This window comes from Chrysemys picta, chromosome 2, assembly GCF_011386835.1.
Source record: "Chrysemys picta bellii isolate R12L10 chromosome 2, ASM1138683v2, whole genome shotgun sequence".
In the NCBI taxonomy this organism is placed as follows: Eukaryota; Metazoa; Chordata; order Testudines; family Emydidae; genus Chrysemys; species Chrysemys picta.
The window spans coordinates 244,112,995-244,139,708 of record NC_088792.1 but is presented as its reverse complement, the minus strand read 5'-3'; the positions used below and the strand labels follow the sequence as shown (position 1 = coordinate 244,139,708).

Sequence of the window (26,714 nt, the reverse complement as noted above, 5' to 3'; positions counted from 1 at the left end):
TAATTTGCCTGGCACTGATGTCAGGCTTATTGGCCTGTAATTGCCAGGATCCCCTCTAGTACCTTTTTAAAAAAATTGGCATTACATTAACAATTCTCCAGTCATCTGGAACAGAGGCTGATTTAAGCAATAGGCTACATACCACAGTTAATAGTCTGTGGTAGGTTCTTTGGTATTCCCTCCCACCCCCAAATGTTAAATTTAGTTATATTATGGTTGTTATTACCAAGTGGTTCAGCTATAGTCACAGTTTGTACCAGATCCTGTGCACCACTTAAGTCTGAAGTAAGAAAAGCCTCTCCTCTTGTGGATTCCAGGACCAGCTCTCCAAGAAGCAGTCATTAATGGTGTCTAGAAATTTTATCTCAGCATCCCATCCTGAGGTAGCAATTACCCAGTCAATATGTGGATAGTTGAAACCCACTATGACACTAAACGGGGGGAGAGGTACATACGCTGGAGTGTAGGGATAGGGTCCAGAGTGATGTACACAAATTGGAGGATTAGGCCAAAAGAAATCTGATGAGGTTCAACAAGGACAAGTGCAGAGTCCAGCACTTAGGATCGAAGAATCCCATGCACTGCTACAAGCTAGGGACCGACTGCCTAAGCAGCAGTTCTGCAGAAAAGGACCTGGGGATTACAGTGGATGAGAAGCTGGATATGAGTCAACAGTGTGCCCTTGTTGCCAAGAAGGCTAACGGCATATTGGGCTGCATTAGTAGAAGCATTACCAGCAGATCAAGGGAAGTGATTATTCCCTTCTATTCGGCATTGGTAAGGCCACATCTGGAGTATTGCGTCCAGTTTTGGGCCTCCCCACTACAGAAAGGATGTGGACAAATTGGAGAGTGTCCAGCGGAGGGCAACAAAAATGATCAGAGGGCGGGGGCACATGATTTAGGAGGAGAGGCTGAGGGAACTGAGATTGTTATTCTGCAGAAGAGAAGAGTGAGGAGGGATTGATAGCAGCCTTCAACTACCTGAGGGGGGGTTCCAAAGAGGATGGAGCTCAGCTGTTCTCAGTGGTGGCAGATGACAGAACAAGGAGCAATGGTTGCAGTGCGGGAGGTCTAGATTGGATATTAGGAAACACTATTTCACTAGGAGGGTGGTGCAGCACTGGAATGGGTTACCTTGGAAGGTGGTGGAATCTCCAACCTTAGAGGTTTTTAAGGCCCGGCTTGACAGAGTTCTGGCTGGGATGATTTAGTTGGGGTTGGTCCTGCTTTGAGCAGGGGTTTGGACTAGATGACTTCCTGAGGTCTCTTCCAACCCTAATAATCTCTGATTCTATGATTACCATGTCCCACTGATTGTCATCATTCCACCAAGTTTCTGTGATGCCTATTATATCAATATCCTCAAGTTCACCCATCTTAGTATTTAGACATCTAGAATTTGTATACAGCACTTATAAGAACATAAGAACAACCATATTGGGTCAGACCAAAGATCCATCTAGGTCAGTATCCTGTCTTCCGACAGTGGCCAATGTCAGGTGCCCCGGATGGAATAAACAGAACAGATAGTCATCAAGTTATCCATTCCCTGTCGTTCATTCCCAGCTTCTGGCAAACAGAGGCTAGGGACACCATCCCTGCCCATTCTAGCTAATAGCCATTGATGGAACTATACTTCATGAATTTATCTAGTTCTTTTTTGAACCCTGTTATAGTCTTGGCCTTCACAACATCCTCTGGCAAAGAGTTTCACAGGTTGACTGTGTGTTGTGTGAATACTTCCTTTTGTTTGTTTTAAACCTGCTGCCAATTAATTTCATTTGGTGACCCCGTAGTTCTTGTGTTATGAGAAGGAGTAAATAACACTTCCTATTTTCTTTCTCCACACAAATTATTATTTTATAGACCTCAATCATATCCCCCCCACCCTTAGTCATCTCTTTTCCAAGATGAAAAGTCCCAGTCTTATTAATCTGTCCTCATACTGAAGCCGTTCCATACCCCTAATAATTTTTGTTGTCCTTTTCTGAACTTTTCCAATTCCAATATATCTTTTTTGCAATGGGGCGATCACATCTGCATGCAGTATTCAACATATGGGCATACCATGGATTTATATAGAGGCAATATTATATTTTCTGTCTTATTATCTATCACTTTCCTAATGATTCCCAATGTTCTGTTCACTTTTTTGACTGCCGCTGCACATTGAGTGGATGTTTTCTGAGAACTATCCACAATGACTCCAAGATCTCTTTCTTGAGTGGTAACAGCTCATTTAGACCCCATCATTTTATATGTATAGTTTTCAGAGTAGCAGCCGTGTTAGTCTGTATCCGCAAAAAGAACAGGAGTACTTGTGCCACCTTAGAGACTAACAAATTTATTAGAGCATAAGCTTCCGAAGAAGTGGGCTGTAGTCCACGAAAGCTTATGCTCTAATAAATTTGTTAGTCTCTAAGGTGCCACAAGTACTCCTGTTCTTTTTATGTATAGTTTATATGTATGCTTATAAAATTTTTCAATATTTAGTTGTCTGCCTTCATATGATGAAAGTGAGTGGGACTCGTTTTCATTTGACTGTTTCTCTTCAGATCCTATCTGATATTATCAACTTGTATCTTCTCCTCTGTACTAGGATCTAGAGAATCCCCATTAATAAATCTTCCCCTAAAGGATGTCTCTGTCCAAACCATGTGCTCCTTAACACCTGTCAGCTTTCCCCCAGCCCTTAGTTTAAAAACTTCTCTACAACTTATTTTAATTTTACACACCAGCAATCTGATTCTGTTTTGGTTTAGGTGGAGCTCATCTTTCCTGTATGGGCTCTTCCTTTTACAAAAGTTTCCCCAGTTCCTAATAAACCTAAATCCCTCCTCCAAACACCACTCATTCAGACGCTGCAGTTCTGCCTATATAACTGGCTCTATGTGTGGAATTGGAAGCATTTAATCTTTAATCTCTTACCTAGTAACTTAAATTTGGCCTTCAGGACCTCTCTCCTACCTTTCCCTATATCATTGGTACCTACACGTGTTACGACCACTGGTTCCTCTCCTGCACTGTACACTGAAACACCCCTTCTATTCTGGATGCACTTAGACAGTTTCTATGTAAGGTTAATATTTTCTTCACAAATTTGTGAATAATTGCATCAATGGAAAAATGAACTAGACAGAGTTGTGACTTATACTTGAGAAGGATGATGAATACAACCCATTGTATGCCTGCTCCAGCAAAAATATTAGTTTGGTTTCAAAGCTGCACCAGTTCCCAGAACACTACAGATCTGGTTTGCTTGGCAGGCTGACCTATTCAGACAGAAGGTCTAGGCTGCCATGCAACAGAGATGTGACAAGATGCGATATTTTTCTGTTTTGTTTTGGGTTTTTTTCCCCAGCAATAATTAATTCTGTATTATTTCTTATACAGTTGGGATTTCATGTTAAAGGGTAAGACGAGGGATAACCTTTACTTGTCACAGGAAAGTGGTTCAGAATGTTCATTACTTCAGGGCTATCATCTGTCGTAGAGTAATTAGGTTTGCAGTCCACATACAAAAGGGGTAAGCACTTGATCAGGGCCCCCTATCTCAACATGTTGATAAGGTTGCACTGGAAAAAGCATAGGCGGCGAGTTCTATGGGCCCCTGGAGCCTGCACCCCATCCCTTTCCCACACACCCCCTCCCACCCCTACTCCCTCCCCAGCCCAGGAACGGCACCGCAGGCCTCCTCCCCCCCACCCAAAATCCCTCCCAGAGCCTTAGGGAGGTGGGGGGGTGGAGTTTTGGGAGGCGAAGTTTGGGGGAGGGGCCTCTGGATGTTTTGGGCACCACCAAAATTTCAACAAACCTGCCGCCCCTGGGAAGAAGTTGTGGTTACCAGTGTTGAAGAGATATAGCAAGGGCAGCTTTTCCTGCATTCCCCTAGTGCTGACAAAATAACTTCCCTACATTCCCCAGTTTGAGCAGTGCATCCTCAGCATGGATCAGTCACTCAGCAACCATAGTTTAGCCCAGTGGTTTAGCAACCCGAGGACCCCATTTTGATTTTAAAATTTTCCGTGGACCCTCAAGCCCCCCGCTCAGCCGCAGGCCCTGTCCCCACTTCATCCCAGCCCCAGTTTGAGAAACGCTGGTTTAGCCCATAGAGATATGCCATTGTAAACAATGACAATACAAGAGAATTGAGTCTACGGTATTGACTGCGCCATGGGAAACGTAACCTTTTACCAGCTCGGATACTGTTTAGTATCACGTATAAGGACGGAAAATCTTTGCCATGTGATGATCCATGTGCTGTGAGCTGTTGGTCTTAGTGCAATTCTTAGTGGAATGACTGCTAACAGAGGCCAGTGCCAACAGTTTTGATGGTAGATTTGCAATGTGGACACCAGTCCACAAAGAACTGAACTATGACCACCACATTCTAAATCTCCCATCACAAATGTTGATCCTGGTCTCCTTGTTATCAGTCACTGCAGAGAAGAAGTGAATCAGATTGCAGAATGAACTATCCTCACAGCCCTGGAAATAGTCCATTCAGACCAGGGCTTGACAGGCATCATTCCACTGACTGCCCTGAGCTTTGGTTTAGGCCCATTGTCAGGATGGGGTGGGGCAGATCACAGTGGTGCTCCCTAGGCTGTATCTCTTCTGTGCAGAGAGCGCTTCAGTCTCCCGGGATGTCCATCTGACACTTTTCAGATTAATAATAAATTCACATCTTGGGGAACATACAGATCTGGGCAGGGCCAGCTCCAGGCACCAGCGAAGGAAGCAGGTGCTTGGGACGGCCAATGGAAAGGGGCGGCACATCCGGGTCTTCGGCGGCAATTCAGCGGCGGGTCCCTCAGTCTCTGTCTTCCTCTTTGAGCTGCCGCCGAAGTGCCGCTGAAGAGGAAGAGAGGGAGCGAAGGACCTCCTGCCGAATTGCCGCAGAAGAATGAAGCGGCGCGATTGAGCTGCCGCCGAAGTGCTGCCGATCGGCTTTATTTTATTTTATTTTTCGCTTTGCAGCTTGGGGCGGCAAAGCAGCTGGAACCGGCCCTGGATCTGGGTATCTGCAGTTTTAGAAGATGACATGAAATTGATTGTTCACCAAATATATGATGGGGCTGCTGCCAGGCACTCACTCATGTAACTTAGTACAGGATTCGGAAATATGCAATGAAGTACTGTGGGCTGAAATTTGGCCTTGATTGTTCACTCAAACTAGGGGCTTTGAAAAGAAGCAAATCAAGAGGGGAAAGCCTTTTTAAACTTTTATTATAAACTCTTCTTAAACAAATTTCTGACAAAGATTTCTGTTAAATTTACTGGGCTTTCCTACAGAACAACAAATTTAACTAGAATAGATGTGGGTGTCTTGTGCACATCTTACTTTTAGACATTGCAAATATATCAGATATTCAAAAATTAGTGCTGTAATTCAAACATGGACCCCAAATCTGTTCTTAGCTGCCCCATTGTAAGCCTAAAATAGTTCCATTGTGTTCTACCAGTGTAACTGAGTGGAATTTGAGCAGTGGTAGTTTGCAGTATACACACTCTCCTGCCTTTCCTTTTTAAGCAAAATGGACATCTGTTACAGGACTGTCAGATATTTGGTAAGAAATATCCTCAAATTTCTGCCTCTCCTTTGAATGCACCTTTGCTTTGTTTGTGTTTTTTATTTTTGTTTTTAAAAAATCATTAGATCACTCTTTAAGAGGGACATTTTTTTCCTTCCATTTCTCTGCTGAGGGAAAACTCAGTTCTGTACTCCTTCATTATTAATGTAAATATGGTTAGACAAATAGGAAAGTTTGTTGTCCTAAATTGACATTGAATGGCTTTTCTGTCTCTCAGAAACAGATCAACAAGTATAGAGACCTCCAATGTGCTAAGAGATGCATTTGTTTGCTTTCCAGGATCAGTGGTTTTGGCGTGTTAGAAACAACAGGGTGATGGATGGATACCCCATGCAGATTACCTACTTCTGGAGGGGTTTGCCTCCAAGTATCGATGCAGTCTATGAAAACAGCGAAGGGAATTTTGTTTTCTTTAAAGGTAAGAAGGGCAAGAAATCTAGGTGACATTTAAAGGCCTGCTGACACCTCATAGAAACATTTTAAAACTTTCTTCTTATAATGAAGTAAAATCTTGTTTATTTTCACTAGTGGCTTGTCATATCCATTGCAAATTCAGAATGTAGAGAATTAGCAAATAAGTGAACAGATAAAAAACAAGCATCTAACATACTTTGCACACTTGGCAACTATTGTTATTATTAATGATAATACTTTATATTAGTGATTTTGGGGTATATTTTGTAAAAGTAGGTAAGTCTTACTAGTAAAGGCCATACAGCAATGATCTGCTATTAAATCTTTGCTCACACTTTTTGTGTGTGAACTACAGGTTGTCTGGATTAAGAAAGTATGAATGAGTGAGTTTCTTTATATTTTTTCTAGTTATCTTTCTTCATTTCTCTTATTACTAGGGCATTTGCATATTTCTAAGTGGCATCTGTTCCTGTTGCGTATATTTTATCATGTGTTATCTGTGCCACATTGTAATTATTTGCTCTGGAAATTATGATGCTACAAATTTGAGGTGGGAAATGAATTATTAACAGATATCCCTGTTTCATGCAAATGTCCCTAGTCATTTTTTTAAAAAAGAGGAAAAACCCCAGAAAATAAAGTTATGTGGATTGAATTGTTGCTATGCAATTTGTTTTTTTGAAAGTTTTACTCCAGGCATCAGCTGTTCTTTAAAATTAAAGTTCTTAAATATGCATCTAATTTAGATTTAATGTGAAAATTATACTTTATGGTAGATAAATAGTAGTTTATCATTGGAATCTGTTCATTGGGAATGAAACCAATGTAAAAGCTAATTACTTTATAAGGTAAGAACTGTGAAAACAAAGGAGAATATGATTTGAGAATGAGAATAGTTGTGAAGCTATCAGAGTTAACTATATGGATTGTGACTGGCTCTGTTGTTCTTTTTCATATAATTATGCCTATGAAAAGGCAGAAGAACAATGCAGACATTTTCCCTGCCATTTTTCAAAATATGAACAAGGTTATTAGGTCAAAAAATGGACCCACCTGTACTATAGTAGAACTAGTGTGGAGATACAAGAAGCATTTCATTCACTACTCAAGTATGGTCACCTCTGGAGTGTGAAGGGGTAATTGTAATTGTGCAGAAATACTACACAACAGTTTAATACAGGCAATGAAGATGAAAAGAACTTGCACCTTGTTTGAGACATAGAAGTTACAGGTCTTTGTATTTACTTTATTTACTATATGATAACACACAACATGTGCCCTTTATTCCAAAGCCAGCTCATAAAATGTATACCATATGATAAACTGAATTTTATTTTCCACCTTTAACCTTCTCAATAACACTCTGCCTTCTAATCTTTCTCAGTTACGACCAATGTTCTAAACCTCTAAACAACAATTGGCATTTTCTAATATAAAGGTTGTACTGTACCACAAAAAAGATTGTCATGCATCCCTCTACTCCCATCCTTCCTAATGAAGTGCTTTTAGGAGCGTGTTATGACTGAACTAATCAGCAAGCAAGAGGCAAAGATCTGTCAATCACAGGTAGTGTATAAGCACCAGTCTACCCATTTCTTCCTGGTTGTTTGCCTTCTGCATGCTGGAAGGGTAGAGCAGCAGCTGTCTCAGTATTTCACCCACTGTGCGCTCTTTCATTCTGCCTTATTCGTTCTTCTCCTATTCTAGCCCAAGAAAAGATGAAGAATCACAGAAGCAAGGATAAAGGGAAAGGGAGAAAAAAGCAGCACAAAGAAGACATCAACTCTCCTGTGTCTGCTCTCTCCAGGGCCCCAGTTACACAGAGAGTAAAGCAGCAGAAGAGAGAGATTTACCTCCTATAGCTGCTTCCATCCAGTAACCAAGGAATCAGGGAGGAATTGACCAATGTGCTGCATATCAGCTCCTCAACTCCTCCTGTCCCCACCTTTCAGCCTAGCCACATTGTTGTAGGGTGTTGGTTCTATCTAGGTCCCTGGTTAGGTGTTTTCTGTCTGGGTTTCTATAGGGTTGCCCATCACTGTGTTATTTAGAACCTCTCTCTGTCAGTGGCTAGTGGATTTCATAAGCCCAGCTACCACAGACTTTCTTTTAACAAATGTGTCAGCATTTCCTTGGCCCTTAAGGCCATTTGTGTAAACTCCAGTAATCATAAGTGGTTTGCACAGATGAAAGTCATAATATGAAGTAAGTTATAACGTGCAGGCTTAATTCAGCCTGCAGAACCTTTATTTATGGTGATAATATGAGAAACAGAAAGAAACCATTTTAACCCCCAGGCCATGGATGAGTTTATCAGCATGACAACTAAGAAAGCGGAAAAAGCCCTGTTTAGCTGCAAATGGAACTGAAAATTGAGATGCAAATCAATTAGACTCAGTGAACATAGAACCTCATAACACCTTTTTTACACAGTCGCTTTTTAGGGTGCTTGAAGGCCAAGGGTACTTTTCCCTCATAGTGACCCCACTCTTCCTATTGCATTCATTAACAGATGATTCCTACCATACATGGCCTGAATTTCAGTGCAGAGTGCAGACCCAGGCCTTCCTCAGTATTCCTCAGATCCAGGATACCAGGATGCCTGGGAGGACAAGCCTTGCAACCCTGCACAGCAAGAATCACTTCCACAAGCCCCTTGTTTCCCTATAGCTGGAATCCTCAAAATGTCAGTACTCTCTTTTTTATTTAAATGGCCTCTTGCTGCACTCTGCCATCACAGGCATCACCTCTGAGGAATAAAGACCAGCCATTGTAGTTCCTTGGCTACTGTCCCATGGGACAGAAACACACCGTTTTCTCTGAAGATCTAGATTGTATATTTCTAGTCATTGCCATGCTCTTTTCTGCCTTCTCAGCCTGCTTTGCATTGCATTAATGTGTGTAGAGCAGAGGCCAGAAGGTAGGTTTCTCATTCTCCAAGGCTTATCCTGTTATATTAGTTGTCTTGGAAACAGCCCACTTCCCCTTTGTTTTCAGAATCCTCCACAAAGATCTTGTCACCCTCTGTTGACCTGGATATAGAGGTCGGGTGCATTCTTGCCACATCTCCTCAGTTGTCACCTTATTTCTGTGTGTGGTATACAGATCCATTTGTGCCTCTGAAACTGGAGTGTAGAAGTCCATGCAAAGATCAAACTGTCAGACCTCTCTAACTCTCAACTGGAGTGTAGAAGTCCATGCAAAGATCAAACTGTCAGACCTCTCAAGAAGATCAAGATAAAGTAACAATGGACTACAGAGTTCCCTAAGGACCCTCTTCTCTAGGCTCACCATTCTGCATCATAGTAATCGTCTCCCTTACACTGTAGTCAAAGTTGCAGATAGAAATTACCAGGCCCATTCTTTAAGCCTATCTTCCTTCCCTACTCAGTGAACCAAAAGGATATTTACCTACTATCCATCTGCTGATCCAGGCTTTGTTTATTCTTCTTTGCTTGTCCAGTACAGGGACAGAATCATTCAGTATGAACAATGGATACCAAAATAATTTGTGTAAAGTATAGCTACAGTTCCCTGGGACAGAAGCACAGACCTGGGATAAAGTTTAACTCCTCCACTTATGGTGCCTAGATAACATGCAGGCTTAACAGTCTGGTGGCTGAGCAGAAGCAGTATTTATAACCATAGGTTTCTTAGAGGAAGTCTCTGGTTGCTTCTCTTGAGGTCAGTAACACATACCGTACTCTCAAATCTCTGCTTTGTGCTGGAGAAAGAGGCAAATATATATTTATGCTTCCTTCAGAACATCCTCTGCTTCCTATGGGCAGGCTTCAAAAGGACCTCAAAGTGAATTTTCCATCAAAATTTCTCTCTTTTCTTGCTTTGGAAGTTTTGTTATTAAAAGGAAGTAGGTGGACTAGGACTTATATGATTGACAGATCTTTCTCTCATGTTTTCGGATCTATGGAGCAATAACACTGACTGTAGGGGCTGTTGCCTGTAGGATGGGAGAAAAGAAGATTGAGTCAAACGCAGTTGTCAGTAAGTAATCTTCACCTTGTTTTTCCCAGCAAAATTGCACTGATTCTAGATCAAGGACTAGCAATATGCAACCCAGGCCCAGTGACATTTTTAAGATGCAGCATCTTGTTGGACAGAAAAGCCTGCTTTCTGACATGAGAAATCTGAAAACAACCCTTCCTAATTCCGTCCCAATGATCTATAATGTATTTGATTTGGGCCCTCAATGTTTAGGAGACAGCAGACCTGAAATTTGAAACAAGTAGATTATTAGAAAACCTACTTATGATAATTTTTTTTAGGTTTTGAGGGTTTGGTTTTATTTGTTCGTACTCAGTCATCTCTCCCTCCACTTGTGCAACTGGATTAATGGCACTAAGGCAATTCTGCTTTAAAGAAGAAATATAAACCAGGAGCTAAATAAAAATCTTTAAAACAAGCTTACATTTTCCAGCAGACCTATGCTGTTAAATACAAGGCACAAACAGATGATCTGTAATGGTGGTGTGGTATGCAGGTGTTATTTGCATTCCTTTGGGACCGTCTTCATAATTTACAGCTCTGCTATCCCAAATTCATACTAATAAATCCTATCAGCAGATCTGTATATTTTCTGTATTGTCTGTCTGTGGAGACCACTGATTTTAGGGGCATATTTAATAAATTATGGCTACTTGTAAAAAATTTGCTGCTTTTGTGGAATCAAGTCTCCCTTTCCCCACAGAGCATTGAGACTTTTTGGTTTTCAATGTGAACTAGTTTTATGTCCCTTCAATTTACATTAATATTTATTTATACAAGGAAAAACATTTGTAAAAATTCAGTAGCACACTTGGAGAGCATGGCTATAAAGCAGTGCTTGCTGTTTTGGGGAGCTGAAGACACGCAGCCTTCTTTCTTGTGGCTCGTAATGCATGCAAGGTATGTGGTATAACATAGAAGGCTGCTTATAAAAAACAGATATTTATATTCTTATTGTTATTCAGTACTGGCATCTATACTGAATAATGATAATAAAATAACACCAGAAAGGTACATATATATTTTTAAAATGGCAAAAATGTAGATAGTAAAGTTTATTCTGTGTACCTTTTGGAATTTAAATAGTGTTAAAAATGAAATTGTCAAGCCATCTGCATTGTTGAAACCTACGGCCAGCCAAATGTAGCAATGGAAAAGCTGTTGTAAAATTCATATTACCACTGCCACCATAACTCTCAATAATTCTTATCCCACTACTTGACAGTTTCATTTTGAAAGCTAAAATGTACTTGTAGTGGGGCATCACGAAGCAGTAAATAGGGAAGTGACAGGGGCCAGCTAGATAAGTAGAAGGACTTGGAAAAGCTTAGAGGAAAAAGGGAGGAGGACAAAACATACTGGGATTGAGGTCCAAAATATGCGAAGATTGGGGAGAAGAGAGTTCCAGAATGTGAATGAGGAAGACAAAGAGACATGAGTGTAGATTTTTTAATGTATTTTATTGCTATGAGTAGATTTTTTTCTTAATATTTATTATATTAAATACTTTAAATACTGTACATAGCACTTATAAAATGCACATACCATAATTCCATTTTTGCATAATGATGACATGAAAAAAATACTCCACTTAGTTCTTGAGAACTCAAGAAACCTTTGATTAATTCATATCCTGATTATATACAAAAGGGGATGTAGTATAGTTGATATCTCCTGTGTGGTTGGTTGTAATGGTAAGTAGATAATTAAATAGTCTAAAATAACCAATATTTACTATCAAAACCTCAGTATGCTAAAGCAAACATATATATTCTTTTTGTGTGTGTCCTGTATTTCTAATCAATTTTCAGAATGGCGACAATAGATTTTCAAAGACTTCAGGTAGTTACAATCACAGTCCATTTTTTTCAAATTGTTTCCCTGTGGTGTTGAGTATTTAGCTAAGCATTATTGCAAAAAACCAAAACATTTTGACTTTATCACTTGCTTCATTCTCAGACTGTGACCTTACCATCTTGCTTGTTGTTATATTAGGGAATAGATGGTGAAAAATGAAACATTCAGAAGATTGACCAGACTTTATGAAACAGGGTGATTTATTAAAATCTATGAGACTAATAAATCCACAAACCAGACCTGAAAGGAACAACTTGGTAAAACAAATGTAGTGCTTGCTGCTGCCAAAGAGATATGTCACTTGCCTTATTATATGAGTGACCATGTATCTGGAAGAAGGATCAAACCATTATTGTTCAAATAGTGTCTGGTTTTCTTTCCTTATTTTTATTGTAATCATAATGAATAAACAGGTCTTCAGTACATTGTTCCTATAACTTATAAAAGAAACTAGATATAAACTAAATGAAAGCAAATAATGAGTAATGCGACTTAAGCACTCATTTTGGATACATTTTTGAAGTCACTTCAAATTAGCTCACTAAAACTATAAATAAATGGAATTAATCCTAGTTACAATCAAACTCTGATCTGTAATTTAAATTCCCCTTAGTATTCAGTTCTGAGTGTGAAAGCGTCAGATTCTTGCTGAGACTCTTCTGAATTGCAGTTCTCCTCCCACGAAATGCTTCCCTGACCAACAATCAACCACTTTCCAATATCATGTCTCCATGTGAGGGAAGAACAACGACAACAAAAAGCTGCAGCCAGACAGAACACTTGGGTTTCATATTTATAATGCTTCCCATTAATAATGGTCACAGTTATAGCAGACTAAACATATCTTAGAATGCAAATATTAAATGCTCTCTAGTTATAACCAATAGAGGTCTTGCCCATAATTGCTAAAGTGCTCAGTGTCCTGCAGTCTCAGGTTTAAGTTCTCTCCAGTTACCCTCAACAGTAAACTTGCTTAAATAGAAGAAAGAAATGTGCTAAGGAGGATTTCATTAAGAGCCTCACTCTAGTCTTGCCTTCCCGCTTTTTTCACATATGCGCCTGCTCCAGCACCCCCTGGATATACAACAGATATTCGGCTCAGTTATTCTGTCCTTTTATAATATTCATGTTCAGCCTGGTTATTTCAGGGGTTGAGCATGCATATGTGAGAGCAAAATTTGACTCATTGGATACAGTTGGCAATTATCATTTTCTAACAACTATTCCTTGTGAGACATGGAAATAGTAATATTGCATACATTGTAGAACATGCCTCTTCATGCTGCCCAGCAACTGTCATTTTGAATGATCTTCTAAAACAGAAATGACCTGGCACAGTATCATTCATTGAATACCATCTGTTGTTTGCACCATAAGTACCAACTGCAAGGGTCCAGAAAGCACGATCCTTCTCTCAGTATTGAACTTGCAATTATGATCCCTTTCTGAAGCCATCTATTTATATACAGCCAAGTGAACCAGTAGTTTTGAGACTCAGAGGTATAATTCAGCTGAGAAGGAGAACTGTGAAATACTAAAGGTGTGGCCAACTGAAATGAATGTCTGAAACCCTCAGGATAGAGCCTTATCATTCCTAGGATTAAGTTTTGTTGAGCATCCTAAGTAAATTAAATATAATGGCCTTTAGGTCAGCACAGACCTAATCTTTTGTGCATTTCAAAGGATCACTCTTCATAGGCTAGCTCTTCTTTATTTTCTGTACTTTACAAAGCTCCCTGCAGGTCTTCTCTGAACGCTTTCTTCCTCTTGCCTGGCACATGCAATAGCTGTGAAGAAGATCAGTGTTTCTCAATGTATAATGTCAAGCTGGCGTCTTTGGCTGTATCACGTCACCTTCATTTTCTCATCTTCCAAATATATACACGTTAACAACCTATAGAAAAGAGACTTGACCACATCTTTGTGTCTTACACTGAGCATCCCCTGCTAGAAATGAAAATGTAATCATGGCTTACTTCCTTCTAGGGCATTTCTAGAGAAGACACCAAACTATGCAGGTGACAGCTTGAACATCTGAAGAACACAGTTTTATTGTGGTTCTTGTCTTATTGCATATTGGAAAATTAAACATAAGTTATCTTTATTATTTTTTTAATTCAGTAAAAAGTTCAAGTGTTATGATGAACATACATGTGGGTTCATCACTCTTTTCCTTGTGATTTCTTTTGTCACAAAGGTGCTAAAAGCTGCTTCAGTATTTTTAAGGTCACATTAATGTACCTGTGCCAGATGAGTTTTCTACATTTTGCTTAAGAAGAGAGAGTCTGCTTATATGTGTCTAGGTCTCTCTATCAGACAAGAAATGAAGGGAAGCCTTTCCATGAGAATCTTATGTAAGACTCCTTTCAGAAAATCTTTCTTTTCATTATTGGAAGGCAGTATTAGGTTCACAGTATAGGAGCAAATGGTGGAGAATATGAGAAAACTAGGTAGAATGACAGGAATTTCCTAGAGAAACTATACATTTCATATGTTCACACTTCTTTCCTCTGGTGCTGATACATTGGAAAATGTACTGAATCAGGCTTCTACAAATGTCTCCTAAAGCTAAATGCACCACTAGTGACCTGGGACTTTGTGTCAGGAAAAGTATCCTCAGGCGAGCTGGAATGCCTCTGCTTGAAAGTGCGGGTGACAAGCAGCTGCAAAGAAACTGATAAAAGATTTACTTTGCAAACCCAGCATGGGAGGGATTAAAACTGTATCCCCTTTCCTAATTAAAAATGTGATGAAAAGGAAAGCATGCTGTAAATTGCTGAGGTACAGGTGAGGGGATAAAGCCTTCCTTTACTTTTTTAAAGAATTCCCTTATTTAATACCACAGAGGGATGACTAAAATATAAAACAAACTGTGAATACAGCTTTCTGGATTTTCCATCCCAGTGATTCTGGCATAGACTTGATCCTAGGTCTTTGGGGCGAAGTTAAGTTTCCTTATAAAATATTTACATAAGAGAGTGCCTAAGGGTAGATAAGTGTTTGTGAAGCAGCCTGCCCAGCCACATACAGGTCTGTCACATCTTACGCGCATTTAACATGCGCGATTTCAACTTTACGCGGTCTGCAAAAACAAAAACAAAACAAAAAACAAAAAAAAAGAGAAAAACAGTTCTAATACTATACCTGTAGTGCAGGCAATTTCACCCGCCATTGAATCAATGGGGTTTTGGCTATACGCGGTTTTCGCTTTATGCGCTAATTGGATTGGAACCCCCGAGTAAGATGAGACAGACCTGTAGTTATTACAATGAATAGTATGGACTGCCACTCTTATGTCTGTCATGTGCCACTGGGATATCTGCATAGATGTGTAGCTAGGCAAATGCACTTTAAAACATCTTTTCCATTGGCTATCATAAATAAGGGTGTTTCTAGATATAGTGGGTTAGGTTTACATTTTTTGGATCAGTTTCACCACTGATTTATTCCAATTTACATTAGCATTAATGGTCATGGTTGAAACTCCACTTATTGGCAACTTAGAAGTGATTAATAGGACTGTTATGACTTCAGAAAGGGAGACACTGGCTGAAATAAGTTCAGCAGAGGCAAATCCACTGATGCACCAGCTCCACTCAGAGGGTCTTGGGGAGCTGCAATGAATTTCAGATGGGTTCCACCTGTTTTATGCCACCTATTTATGGTCCCTGACCATTGGTCTTCATTCTCTCTCTTTGTATGGGAAGGCCCAAGAGGTCTAATGATTTTCATTACCTTTCTCTGGACTTTTTCTATTATGCCAGTCTAAAGGATTGTCAAGTTGTTGACAGGCTTTCTAAGTAAGTTACTCCTCACACCGATTAATATTGTTATTAGTAATAACATTTTTAACAACATGCATGTCCCTAATGTTATATATATAGAGAGAGGATAAATACATGGTCCTTACCCAATGGAGCTTACAATCTAGCATAAACAGGGGAGACACTGAACAAACTAAGATTTTGGGATGTTACTATTCCTAAGGTATGCATCATATTAGGACTCCTCCCCGACCTTTAAAATTAACATAGATTGTCTTGGGTTGCCATGAGAATATGAGCCATTATTGAAGTGACTGTCGTAAGAAATCTAGTGATCATCTAGTCTGACCTCCTGTATAACACATGTCATAGAACTTCCCCAAAATTATTCCTACAGCATCTTTTCTGGAAAAAAAATCCAATTTTGATTTTAAAATTGCTCGTGATGAAGAATCCATCATGACCCTTGGTAAATTGTTTCAATGGTCACTTACCCTTAACATTAAAAATTTACATCTTATTTCAAGTCTGAATTTCTCTAGCTTCAACTTCCAGCCATTGATCATATTGTGCCTTTCTCTGCTAGATTGAAGAGTCCTGTGATGCGGTGTATAAACCCTGCACTAGAACTGACAGGGATAAGGAGCAATTCTCGGCCCAAAAGACCCTGCCCAGCCACACCTGCAGAAAATGCTCTAGCTAGAGATGGAGCTTAAGAGGGAGCCAGACAACTCAGAAGGGGCCTGACAAGGCAGGGAGAGGTGATGGGTTTATAGGAGTTGATCAGGAAAGAGAAATAAAGCTATCTGACAAGAAAGAAAAGGCAATTTTGTAGTGGAGGAAGTCAGTATCCTCCCTGGACTTTCACCAGACTTCTGTGACTTGAGAGGAGATTGAAAAGAAACAGATGCATGGGGGAAGCTGGAGTTGTAGACTGGTGGAAAAGACTGAGTGGTGAGGAAGAGGAGCACAGATTATAACATTTTCAAAAGTGATAATGTGTCTTAGGCACCCAAGTCACTTTGGTGCATTTGAACATTTTTCTCAAAGGGTAATATTTTCTTCCAATTGACTTCCCACTTTTCCTCTCTTTGCATGCCCAATGGAAGAAAAGTGATAGATGATATGTTCAAATATTTTCCTAAAATACTTTAAAAATGAACTAGTGTATCATGTGTACATTTTAACTCTCTGTATCACAATTAGAGCACATGGTAATAGGAGTATATGGTCTCTAGGAAAATCAGAATTTCTAGGAGTTATGCATTTTTTTTAATCTAAATGTTTCCTTATTCAATTTTACCCTAAAATTCACCCTGCTTTCCTTGTGAAAAACATATCTGTTGTGTAGTGTTTCTCTTGTAAAATGGATTACATTACACCATCTCCCGAGGTGACTTCATTTTCAGTCTGAGTATGATTCTTATATGGATTGTCTGCACAATTTTCTGGGGTAGTATTGAATAAAAGATGCTGTACAAATATAAGATATCTGTCGGCTGTACCTTATTTTATTTAGCAGTGGCTTCAGTAATAAAACATTTTCTAGTTTAATGTATTTAGCAGAATCAGCATATTGCTTTATTCCTTTGAGTGTCTTTCTTATTTCCTTAGAGTATTTTAATTGTAATACTGAAAGATCTGGAAGTTAACATATATATCTGCTTTTGTTCAGGTAACCAGTTCTGGGTCTTCAAGGATACCACTCTCCAGCCAGGGTACCCTCATGATTTGATAACACTTGGAAGTGGAATTCCTCCCCATGGTATTGATTCAGCAATTTGGTGGGAGGACGTTGGGAAAACCTACTTCTTCAAAGGAGATAGGTTGGTAGAGGAATCCTAGAAGGAAGTTATTTGATTGATTAATGTCAGCCAAGACATATTTGTTGTTTCCTCATATTTCCTCAAAGAAACAATTTGATCCATTTAGACTATTAAATATTAAGTGTGGGTGTAATTCACCCTAGTAGAGAGGGCCATCACAAGGCATATGCATTACTTAAAGCCTATTGTGACGACTTAAGTGGTGCCTTTACTTGTGCTATCCTTCTACAAAGGGCTGAGTTTTCCTCTTCAATTTCTGTAATTTATTTCACCAAAATGTTGTTGGGGAGAGGGAGAGATGGAGATGGGACAGGGGTATTTGAAATCACTTTTTTTTTTTCAAATTTGAGACTTCTTTTCAGATTATTTTACTCTGAGTTTTTATATTTTTCTTTGAATTTTCCAGGAGAAATTTTGTTTTTGTATGAGCTCACTGAAATGTTGGGCCTCTTTTATTGGTGGGCAAACCTTTTAAGAATCAGCAGGAAATTCAGAATTTCAACTAATTTAAACTTAAATATTCAAAGTAATGCAATTAAAATGTAATTTCAGTTTACTCACTCATAGTTCTCTGATCTTCAATCTTAACTTCCATTTTCCTCATGCCTCCCCTCCCTTCATTTCTAATCCCTACCATGTAAGCAGGAAGGGCCTGATCCAAAGCCTGTTGAAGATCATGAAAATGGCTTCTATGCTACTATTTAGAAATGAGGTCGGAAAGGGAAAAAAGTCAGAGAACTACTTGAGCAGTTTAGGACCATGCTTTAATTGAATTACTGTTAAATAAAGTTTACAGTCCCTTTACAGGAGGCAACATGTTCTTGTGGTTAAGAAAGCACAGAACTGGGAGGTAGGAGATATGTGTTTTGTTCCAGATGTGAAACAGATTTGCTGTGTGACCTTGGGCAAGTCACTTAACAACTCTGTGCCTGGCTTTTTACATCTATAAAATTAGGCTAAGAATATTTATCTACCTTACAGGTGCATCGAGAGGAGTAATTGTTTTGTGAAACACTTTAAGTGATGTGACCTTGTAGACATACAACACATTATTATTATTATTAAAATTATATTTGTGTTTGTTGCTTTCTTTGAAGCACCTAGCTTCAAAAAACAAATTATTATTACTATTATTACTACTACTATTATTCTGTGTTGTTTGAATTTCAGTATTTTAGGACATTAAAAGTATTGTTGGGTATCTGAAGAAATATGTTTTAATATGCTGTACAGTATGTCAGTCATACTGCTGTTAACCATACTGGTGTTTTGTTTGTTTGTTTTGGTGGTACTAGGTTAACAGTATGCTAAAGAGCACCACCATTTTTAAAAAATCTATAGATAATCTTCAGATTTTGTAAGCATTCATGGGAAAGGAAGTAGGCAACTGAACCAAATTTCTGGTGTTTGAAACATATGTTTTCTTTCAAATGTATTCCAAACAATCAGCCTCCATTGTGAACAAAACCAGTCCTACAATTTGCATCTTGTGGATGAGAAGATATTTTATTTAAGTTTATTATCAGTTAATAGTTTTCTACCTGCATGTTTCTGGGAAAACATGTACATTAAGAGTCTTATGTGAGCTATACTTTCTTTAGGCTTTACTCAAAAGAGACATTATATAATAGATTTCCATGCATAGACAGCTAGTTCAAGTCAAGACCTTCCTAAAAATCCTGTTAGCAGTAACACAAACTAGAGAACTATCAAAGGAAACTTCTATTGATGGAGAAGTTGCTACTTAGAGCCATAACAAGCATAATGAGGCTCAGCAGGATAGAAAATGCAATACAGTATGTAAGGAGAAAATCGAAGAACATGAGCCCTGCAGAGATAATTGAGCTATTATAGAATATTGACCACCAGTGGGAATAAACCCATATCCCACTAAGCTTCTCAGTATGTATTGTTTATATCACAATTTTTTCTTAATGTAATGTTAGGGTTGAATTCTCCTGCTGATTTTAATTGTATAGATAAGCCTGTTATAGGTTATTTTTCTGAACTAGGTACAACACAATGTTGCTTCTTTTGTAGCATGAAGTAGAAATGAAAGACAGGAAAGAGGTTATGCCAGTGTCAAAGTAGGAAGGTATGTTTCTCCAAGTACAGTTATGTAATACAAGGAGCTCTAGGTTTACTTTGTCCTGACAGTAATATGTGGTGTATGGGCTCCATAAGAGAATCTAGACATAGCTTTAAAAGTCCCAAGAAGTGATATAAATAAAAAGTATGCAGGATGGTTATGAAGTCTTAAACATCAGCTATAAAGTTTATGACAACATGAAGATTATTTTCAACCCAAATTGTTCATAGATTCATAGATTCTAGGACTGGAAGGGACCTCGAGAGGTCATCGAGTCCAGTCCCCTGCCCGCATGGCAGGACCAAATACTGTCTAGACCATCCCTGATAGACATTTATCTAACCTACTCTTAAATATCTCCAGAGATGGAGATTCCACAACCTCCCTAGGCAATTTATTCCAGTGTTTAACCACCCTGACAGTTAGGAACTTTTTCCTAATGTCCAACCTAGACCTCCCTTGCTGCAGTTTAAGCCCATTGCTTCTTGTTCTATCCTTAGAGGCTAAGGTGAACAAGTTTGCTCCCTCCTCCTTATGACACCCTTTTAGATACCTGAAAACTGCTATCATGTCCCCTCTCAGTCTTCTCTTTTCCAAACTAAACAAACCCAATTCTTCAGCCTTCCTTCATAGGTCATGTTCTCAAGACCTTTAATCATTCTTGTTGCTCTTCTCTGGACCCTTTCCAATTTCTCCACATCTTTCCTGAAATGCGGTGCCCAGAACTGGACACAATACTCCAGCTGAGGCCTAACCAGAGCAGAGTAGAGCGGAAGAATGACTTCTCGTGTCTTGCTCACAACACACCTGTTAATACATCCCAGAATCATGTTTGCTTTTTTTTGCAACAGCATCACACTGTTGACTCATATTTAGCTTGTGGTCCACTATAACCCCTAGATCCCTTTCTGCCGTACTCCTTCCTAGACAGTCTCTTCCCATTCTGTATGTGTGAAACTGATTTTTTCTTCCTAAATGGAGCACTTTGCATTTGTCTTTGTTAAACTTCATCCTGTTTAACTCAGACCATTTCTCCAATTTGTCCAGATCATTTTGAATTATGACCCTGTCCTCCAAAGCAGTTGCAATCCCTCCCAGTTTGGTATCATCCACAAACTTAATAAGCGTACTTTCTATGCCAATATCTAAGTCGTTAATGAAGATATTGAACAGAGCCAGTCCCAAAACAGACCCCTGCGGAACCCCACTCGTTATGCCTTTCCAGCAGGATTGGGAACCATTAATAACAACTCTCTGAGTATGGTTATCCAGCCAGTTATGCACCCACCTTATAGTAGCCCCATCTAAGTTGTATTTGCCTAGTTTATTGATAAGAATATCATGTGAGACCATATCAAATGCCTTACTAAAGTCTAGGTATACCACATCCACAGCTTCTCCCTTATCCACAAGACTCGTTATCCTATCGAAGAAAGCTATCAGATTGGTTTGACATGATTTGTTCTTTACAAATCCATGCTGGCTGTTCCCTATCACCTTACCACCTTCCAAGTGTTTGCAGATGATTTCCTTAATTATTTGCTCCATTATCTTCCCTGGCACCGAAGTTAAACTAACCAGTCTGTAGTTTCCTGGGTTGTTTTTATTTCCCTTTTTGTATATGGGCACTATGTTTGCCCTTTTCCAGTCTTCTGGAATCTTTCCCGTCTCCCATGATTTTCCAAAGATAATAGCTAGAGGCTCAGATACCTCCTCTATTAGCTCCTTGAGTATTCTAGGATGAATTTCATCAGGCCTGGTGACTTGCAGGCATCTAACTTTTCTAAGTGAATTTTAACTTGTTCTTTTTTTATTTTATCTGCTAAACCTACCCCCTTCCCATTAGCATTCACTATGTTAGGCATTCCTTCAGACTTCTCGGTGAAGACCGAAACAAAGAAGTCATTAAGCATCTCTGCCATTTCCAAGTTTCCTGTTACTGTTTCTCCCTCTTCACTAAGCAGTGGGCCTACCCTGTCTTTGGTCTTCCTCTTGCTTCTACTGTATTGATAAAAAGTCTTCTTGTTTCCCTTTATTCCCGTAGCTAATTTGAGCTCATTTTGTGCCTTTGCCTTTCTAATCTTGCCCCTGCATTCCTGTGTTGTTTGCCTATATTCATCCCTTGTAATCTGTCCTAGTTTCCATTTTTTATATGACTCCTTTTTATTTTTTAGATCATGCAAGATCTCGTGGTTAAGCCAAGGTGGTCTTTTGCCACATTTTCTATCTTTCCTAACCAGCAGAATAGCTTGCTTTTGGGCCCTTAATAGTGTCCCTTTGAAAAACTGCCAAGTCTCCTCAGTTGTTTTTCCCCTCAGTCTTGATTCCCTTGGGACCTTACCGATCAGCTCTCTGAGCTTAGAACATATGTACTAAAGAAAACATCTATAGAATATGACATGTCCAAATTAATCTATGTGCGGAGAGAGGGGGATTGCCATAAACGTGTATTCTTAAGTGAACCAGGGAGATAAGGGAGATAGTGCTCCTGAGAAAATTGAATGAGAGCGCTAGGAGGAGGGAAAGCGTACAGCTCAGTGATATATTTCTTTCTTATTGGAATGCAACAGCGTCTGTTCGGGTGATGACAGACTTGCACCTTTTGACCCATGACCCTGTTTACAGTAACCCCATGCGGGGGTGGAGGTTGTTTTTGTTTTTCTGCATTGTAAAGTTTAACTGTTTTTTCTTTTAAAAATCTTAACATTACTCTAAATGGCTGAATGCCTAAATAACCAGCATTAGATAAAGCACATTAGCAAGTGTGCACTTCTATTTTATCTTGTGTGTGTCTTTTCCCTTTTCCAATTCCATTAAATGCACCCCCATAATTGCTAAGCCACCATTCTCTGAGGAGCCCCAGTCTGTCCTGTGCTATCAATGCACCTGTAATTGACACTGGCGGAGGGAGTCTGCCCATTGGAATTTGGGAAGTCTGGCTTTTCTTTCAGAGATTCTGATTTTGTAAAAGAAAAAAAATGTATTTTTAATCCCTTTGGGTGAAAAAAATAAAAAAAAATAATTTTAGAGAGCCACTGAATATTGAGGAAGACCTGGACTGAGCTATTCCTCACACTGTAGACAGGTTCCCTGCTCTAATACAGTTCTTAAGAGATAACTACAATCAACCCATACACAATGAGATTTCCTAGCAATGCAGAAAAGTCAGCAATCACAAGGCTGCCAGGCCTACACCAGCTAGGTGCTCCAAAGGAACTATTTTTAACCAGAGCACCTATTTTTGAAAGCTCAAGAGGACCACCTATCTCAGACATCCTGGCAGGAAGAAGGACAAGGAACCCAAGGAGGGGGAATACTAAAGAACGGAAGCAGTTAGGGAATTATGTAATGTTCGGAGGAGGAAAAAAGGGAGAGAGGACAACAAAGAATTCAGGGAAGAACAAGGAAAGAGAAGCAAGAAGGAAAAAAGAGGGCAAGAAAAAATAAACATAGAATAAGTGAAAAGGTCAGACAGCCAGTAATGATAGAAGGGAGGAGGGAGAGAATACAAAAAGGAAATTGCAATGTTAAACACAAAAACACAGCAAGCCAAGGAAGAGAAAAACAGTTGGTCAAAAAAAAAATGGGGAAGAGAAAATGGAAAACTAAGGAATGCACCATTAAAATGGTGAAGGAAAAAAGGTTTGATGCACTTAATATTTTAGACGTGTGTTGATTATTTCTATATGTTGTTTCCCCCATTTATTATAGTGCTCTGAAGGATATCCAAAAGCTCTGTTAATATGAGGGGACAGAATGATGTTGCTAATGGGACTTGTTGGAGTCTGATTACTGGTGAATATGTAACTAGATTAAGGGATCAGGCTTTTAAAAATATTTTATGCCACAGTCAGAAAATTTATTTTTATGAATGCCAGTTATTTTCTTTTATCAGTTTTAAATTTGTCACCTTTTAATTTCACTGACTGTCAAGAGCTAGAAAAAAAGCCTTTCAGTGAGAGTTTGAAAGATCTCAGTCTATTTTGCTTATCAAAAAGAAGATTAAAAGGTGACTTGATTTGAGAGTATAAATATCTTCACAGGGAGAAAACACCAGGTACTAAAGGGCTCTTTAATTTAGCAGAGAAAGGCTTTACAAGAACCAATGGCTGGAAGCTGAAGCCAAACAAATTCTGGAAGATATGAAAAATTTATGGAAAGAATTTAATATGTAAATTATTCAAAAACCCATGGAATTTAATAGAGAATCCTTTTTAATGTTTTTTATGTAATCATCTTATAGAATTATATAGCAGGAATATAATGAATTAAACTATGGATGATTATATATATATATATATATATATAGGATGATTCTCTGTTAAATTGTAGGAACTTTGGATAAAATAATTTGATTTAGAAATAACGATGTTATGATCACTTACAAATACTGTAGTGTACTGAGCATATGCAGTAAATCACTGAACTTTTCTTAATGATCATAGCATACACAAAAGTTCCATGTTGCAAATGTTCAGGAGGGGGTATTTGATATTTTTCTTAAACAGCAACTATTCAAGAGTAGGAAAGGGCAGTTCAGACCTGGGGATTCTACAGCAAGCTTCAATACATCCTAACAAGCTTGGATTTTCAAGCAGAGGGTGCACTACATAAAATAAGATGCCATTATTATTATCCGACCATTACATGTAGTAATGCCTTCCAGAAAGGCATCCAGTCTTCAAAGACATCAAGAAATAGAGAACCCTCCACTTTCCTTGGCAGTTTGTTCCCGTGATTAACACCCTCTCTGGTAAAATATATACCTAATTTCCAATTTGAATTTGAATTTGTTTGAATAAAACAATTATCCGAAGAAGTGGGCTGTAGTCCACGAAAGCTTATGCTCTAATAAATTTGTTAGTCTCTAAGGTGCCACAAGTACTCCTGTTCTTTTTGAGTATTACCATGAAACCACATATTTTTATAACCAAAGATGCACACATACATAATTTTGTATTGCTGACTCCAAACATACGCTGAATATTAACACTGCTCCATCGGTGTAAATAAGATCAATTATTTATTCTTATTTCTAAGTTCAAGTTGCCTTGAACTTGTGTGCTTCTGATTTCTACACTGAACTTTTTTTTCCTTCCGACCAAAGAGACACACAAAGTATATACCATTTTCTATTATTTTATACATATTGTATGATCATAGATATAACGAAAGACTATTGTAGTGAATACACTTAAGGAGTAGAGTTAAGCTTGCTGTGGGAGCTTTAACTCTGAATTCACTGGCTTTTGTATGAGTAAGATCTCAATTGAAACATAATGTAGTTTTTTGCATATATCTCCTTGCTGTGTTGTTGTGCAGAGGCCCTAGGCACCAGAATTGCTCTGATTATAAATAAGGTGCATGTTGATTTAGTTGTCAAACTGGAGAAGTCTTTTATCTTCGCTGTACTTCCTTGAAACAGCTGTCCAATCAGCAAGCAGGATTAAATTTCTTTGTTACCTGGTAGTATTGCTAAACAGGAGAGCTCTGGTTGCCCCAGTTTCAGTTGTTAAATGCAGCACTTTGTTAGAAAGAAAACAGCATGCAATTAGCATATCAGCTATCTTTATAAATGCATATTTGGTGATCTATTTTTATTTTTTTATTTTTTATTTAGGTACTGGAGATACAGTGAAGAAATGAGGTCCATGGACCCTGGTTATCCAAAACCAATCACAATCTGGAAAGGTATCCCAGAATCTCCTCAGGGAGCCTTTGTCCACAAAGAAAATGGTATGCAAGCACTTTCCTAGCTTAGTCATTTCCTAACATCTGTTATCATGGTGTAGAGATGTGTAGAAATGATTGGCTAATCAGGCTGGTGGGATGGCTGACCTCTCATTATTTTGCAAACAGGGGGTGTTTCATGCTGTGGAACTCACTCTCTTCTTAAATTGTTACATATAATTGTTTGATTCGTCTATTTAAAATCACAATGAGGGAGAGAAAAGATTCTTAATTTTTATATAATAAGCTTTCGTTTGGGTTTGGGTTATTTGTTTTGGTTTTGAAGGATTTTAGTACTTCATAAAAGAAGTTTCCTACCCAAATGTATCTGTTTGAATCTCCATGTTGTTAATAGTTCATTAGGATAAAAGCTCTTCGATTCATTGTGCTGCACTGTAGTCCAGAACCAGGCTCTTTCAGTATATGAATAGAAGTATCCTGAAGAATCTGTAAATCAAAGATGGCATAAATGTATAAAGCAGAGCTGCAATTCACAGAGACTTTGAAATTCAGCATGCCATGCTATTACCTGCACCAAGATGGACTATCTCATGCTGCAACCCATAGTTGCCACACCTCCATATGAATGAGAGCAGCTGAAATCTGCTCCATTTTATGCAAATTAAGTGCTGCCCTCAGGCTAACGGCAATTTGCCAGCACAGCCCTCAGCTGCATGAAGTTAGATGTCTTTGCTGTAAACAAAAATATGCGCTTGCAGTCACTTTTCATTGCTGCAAATATTCAAGTATTACTACATGTATGATTAATTTATTAGTGATGGAAGGTTGCGGTTTTTTGGTTTTTTGGTTTTTCAGACAGTGCACATATTTCTTGCTATCTTATTTTCATTTCCCTTTAGTAGATTAAATATAAAGCTTGCTTTCCTAGTGTAGTTCATTTCAAGTCTTCATTTCTTCCTATAACTAGATGAACTAATTTGCTGTGGAAATATGCTAAATCACTTCCTTGCTTTGTCTCTGTTTCATCCATCAACAGAAACTCTCTCCTGATTCTGGCATTTGGCTAGATTTTTTTTTTTTTTTAAACAGGAAAGTAGGTCAGGCAGGCTGACAGTCTGCATATATCACACTCAATAGCTAGCTCTCTGTGTGTATACATATATATGTATAAATATCTATGCACACATATACATAATGGATTTAGTCTTTGCTCCCTTAAACAAATGATAATTTAGACATGCTTCTTAATATTTGCTTACTTCATGAAACTATAATCATATTATTTTTCTGGATAGAGTAGACTCACCATCACATGTAAAGTGTCAGTGCTGTGCTCAGTGGATTATACACGTATCTCCTATTAGCAATGAAAGTTGTCTTCCCCTCACACCCAGGCAGACATGGTCTGAAAGTGCTGCAGAGACAAAGCGCTTATCCCTGGAGCAGTGGGAGCTCTTTGAGTCACCCTGCGTCAA

The 26,714-nt window shown here is 38.7% G+C and overlaps 1 protein-coding gene across 3 annotated transcripts in view; it reads left to right on the top strand.

Annotated features, from left to right (window-relative positions):
- The window catches only part of MMP16 (matrix metallopeptidase 16), a 309,944-nt gene that overhangs the window by 274,557 nt on the left and 8,673 nt on the right, over positions 1–26,714 (top strand). For all 3 annotated transcript variants that reach the window (XM_065585863.1, XM_005299375.5, XM_065585862.1), the window contains 3 exons: positions 5,876–6,014; positions 17,309–17,459; positions 25,169–25,284. In XM_065585863.1, the coding sequence (XP_065441935.1) occupies positions 5,876–6,014; positions 17,309–17,459; positions 25,169–25,284 (406 nt within the window). The remainder of the gene's footprint in view (positions 1–5,875; positions 6,015–17,308; positions 17,460–25,168; positions 25,285–26,714) is intronic.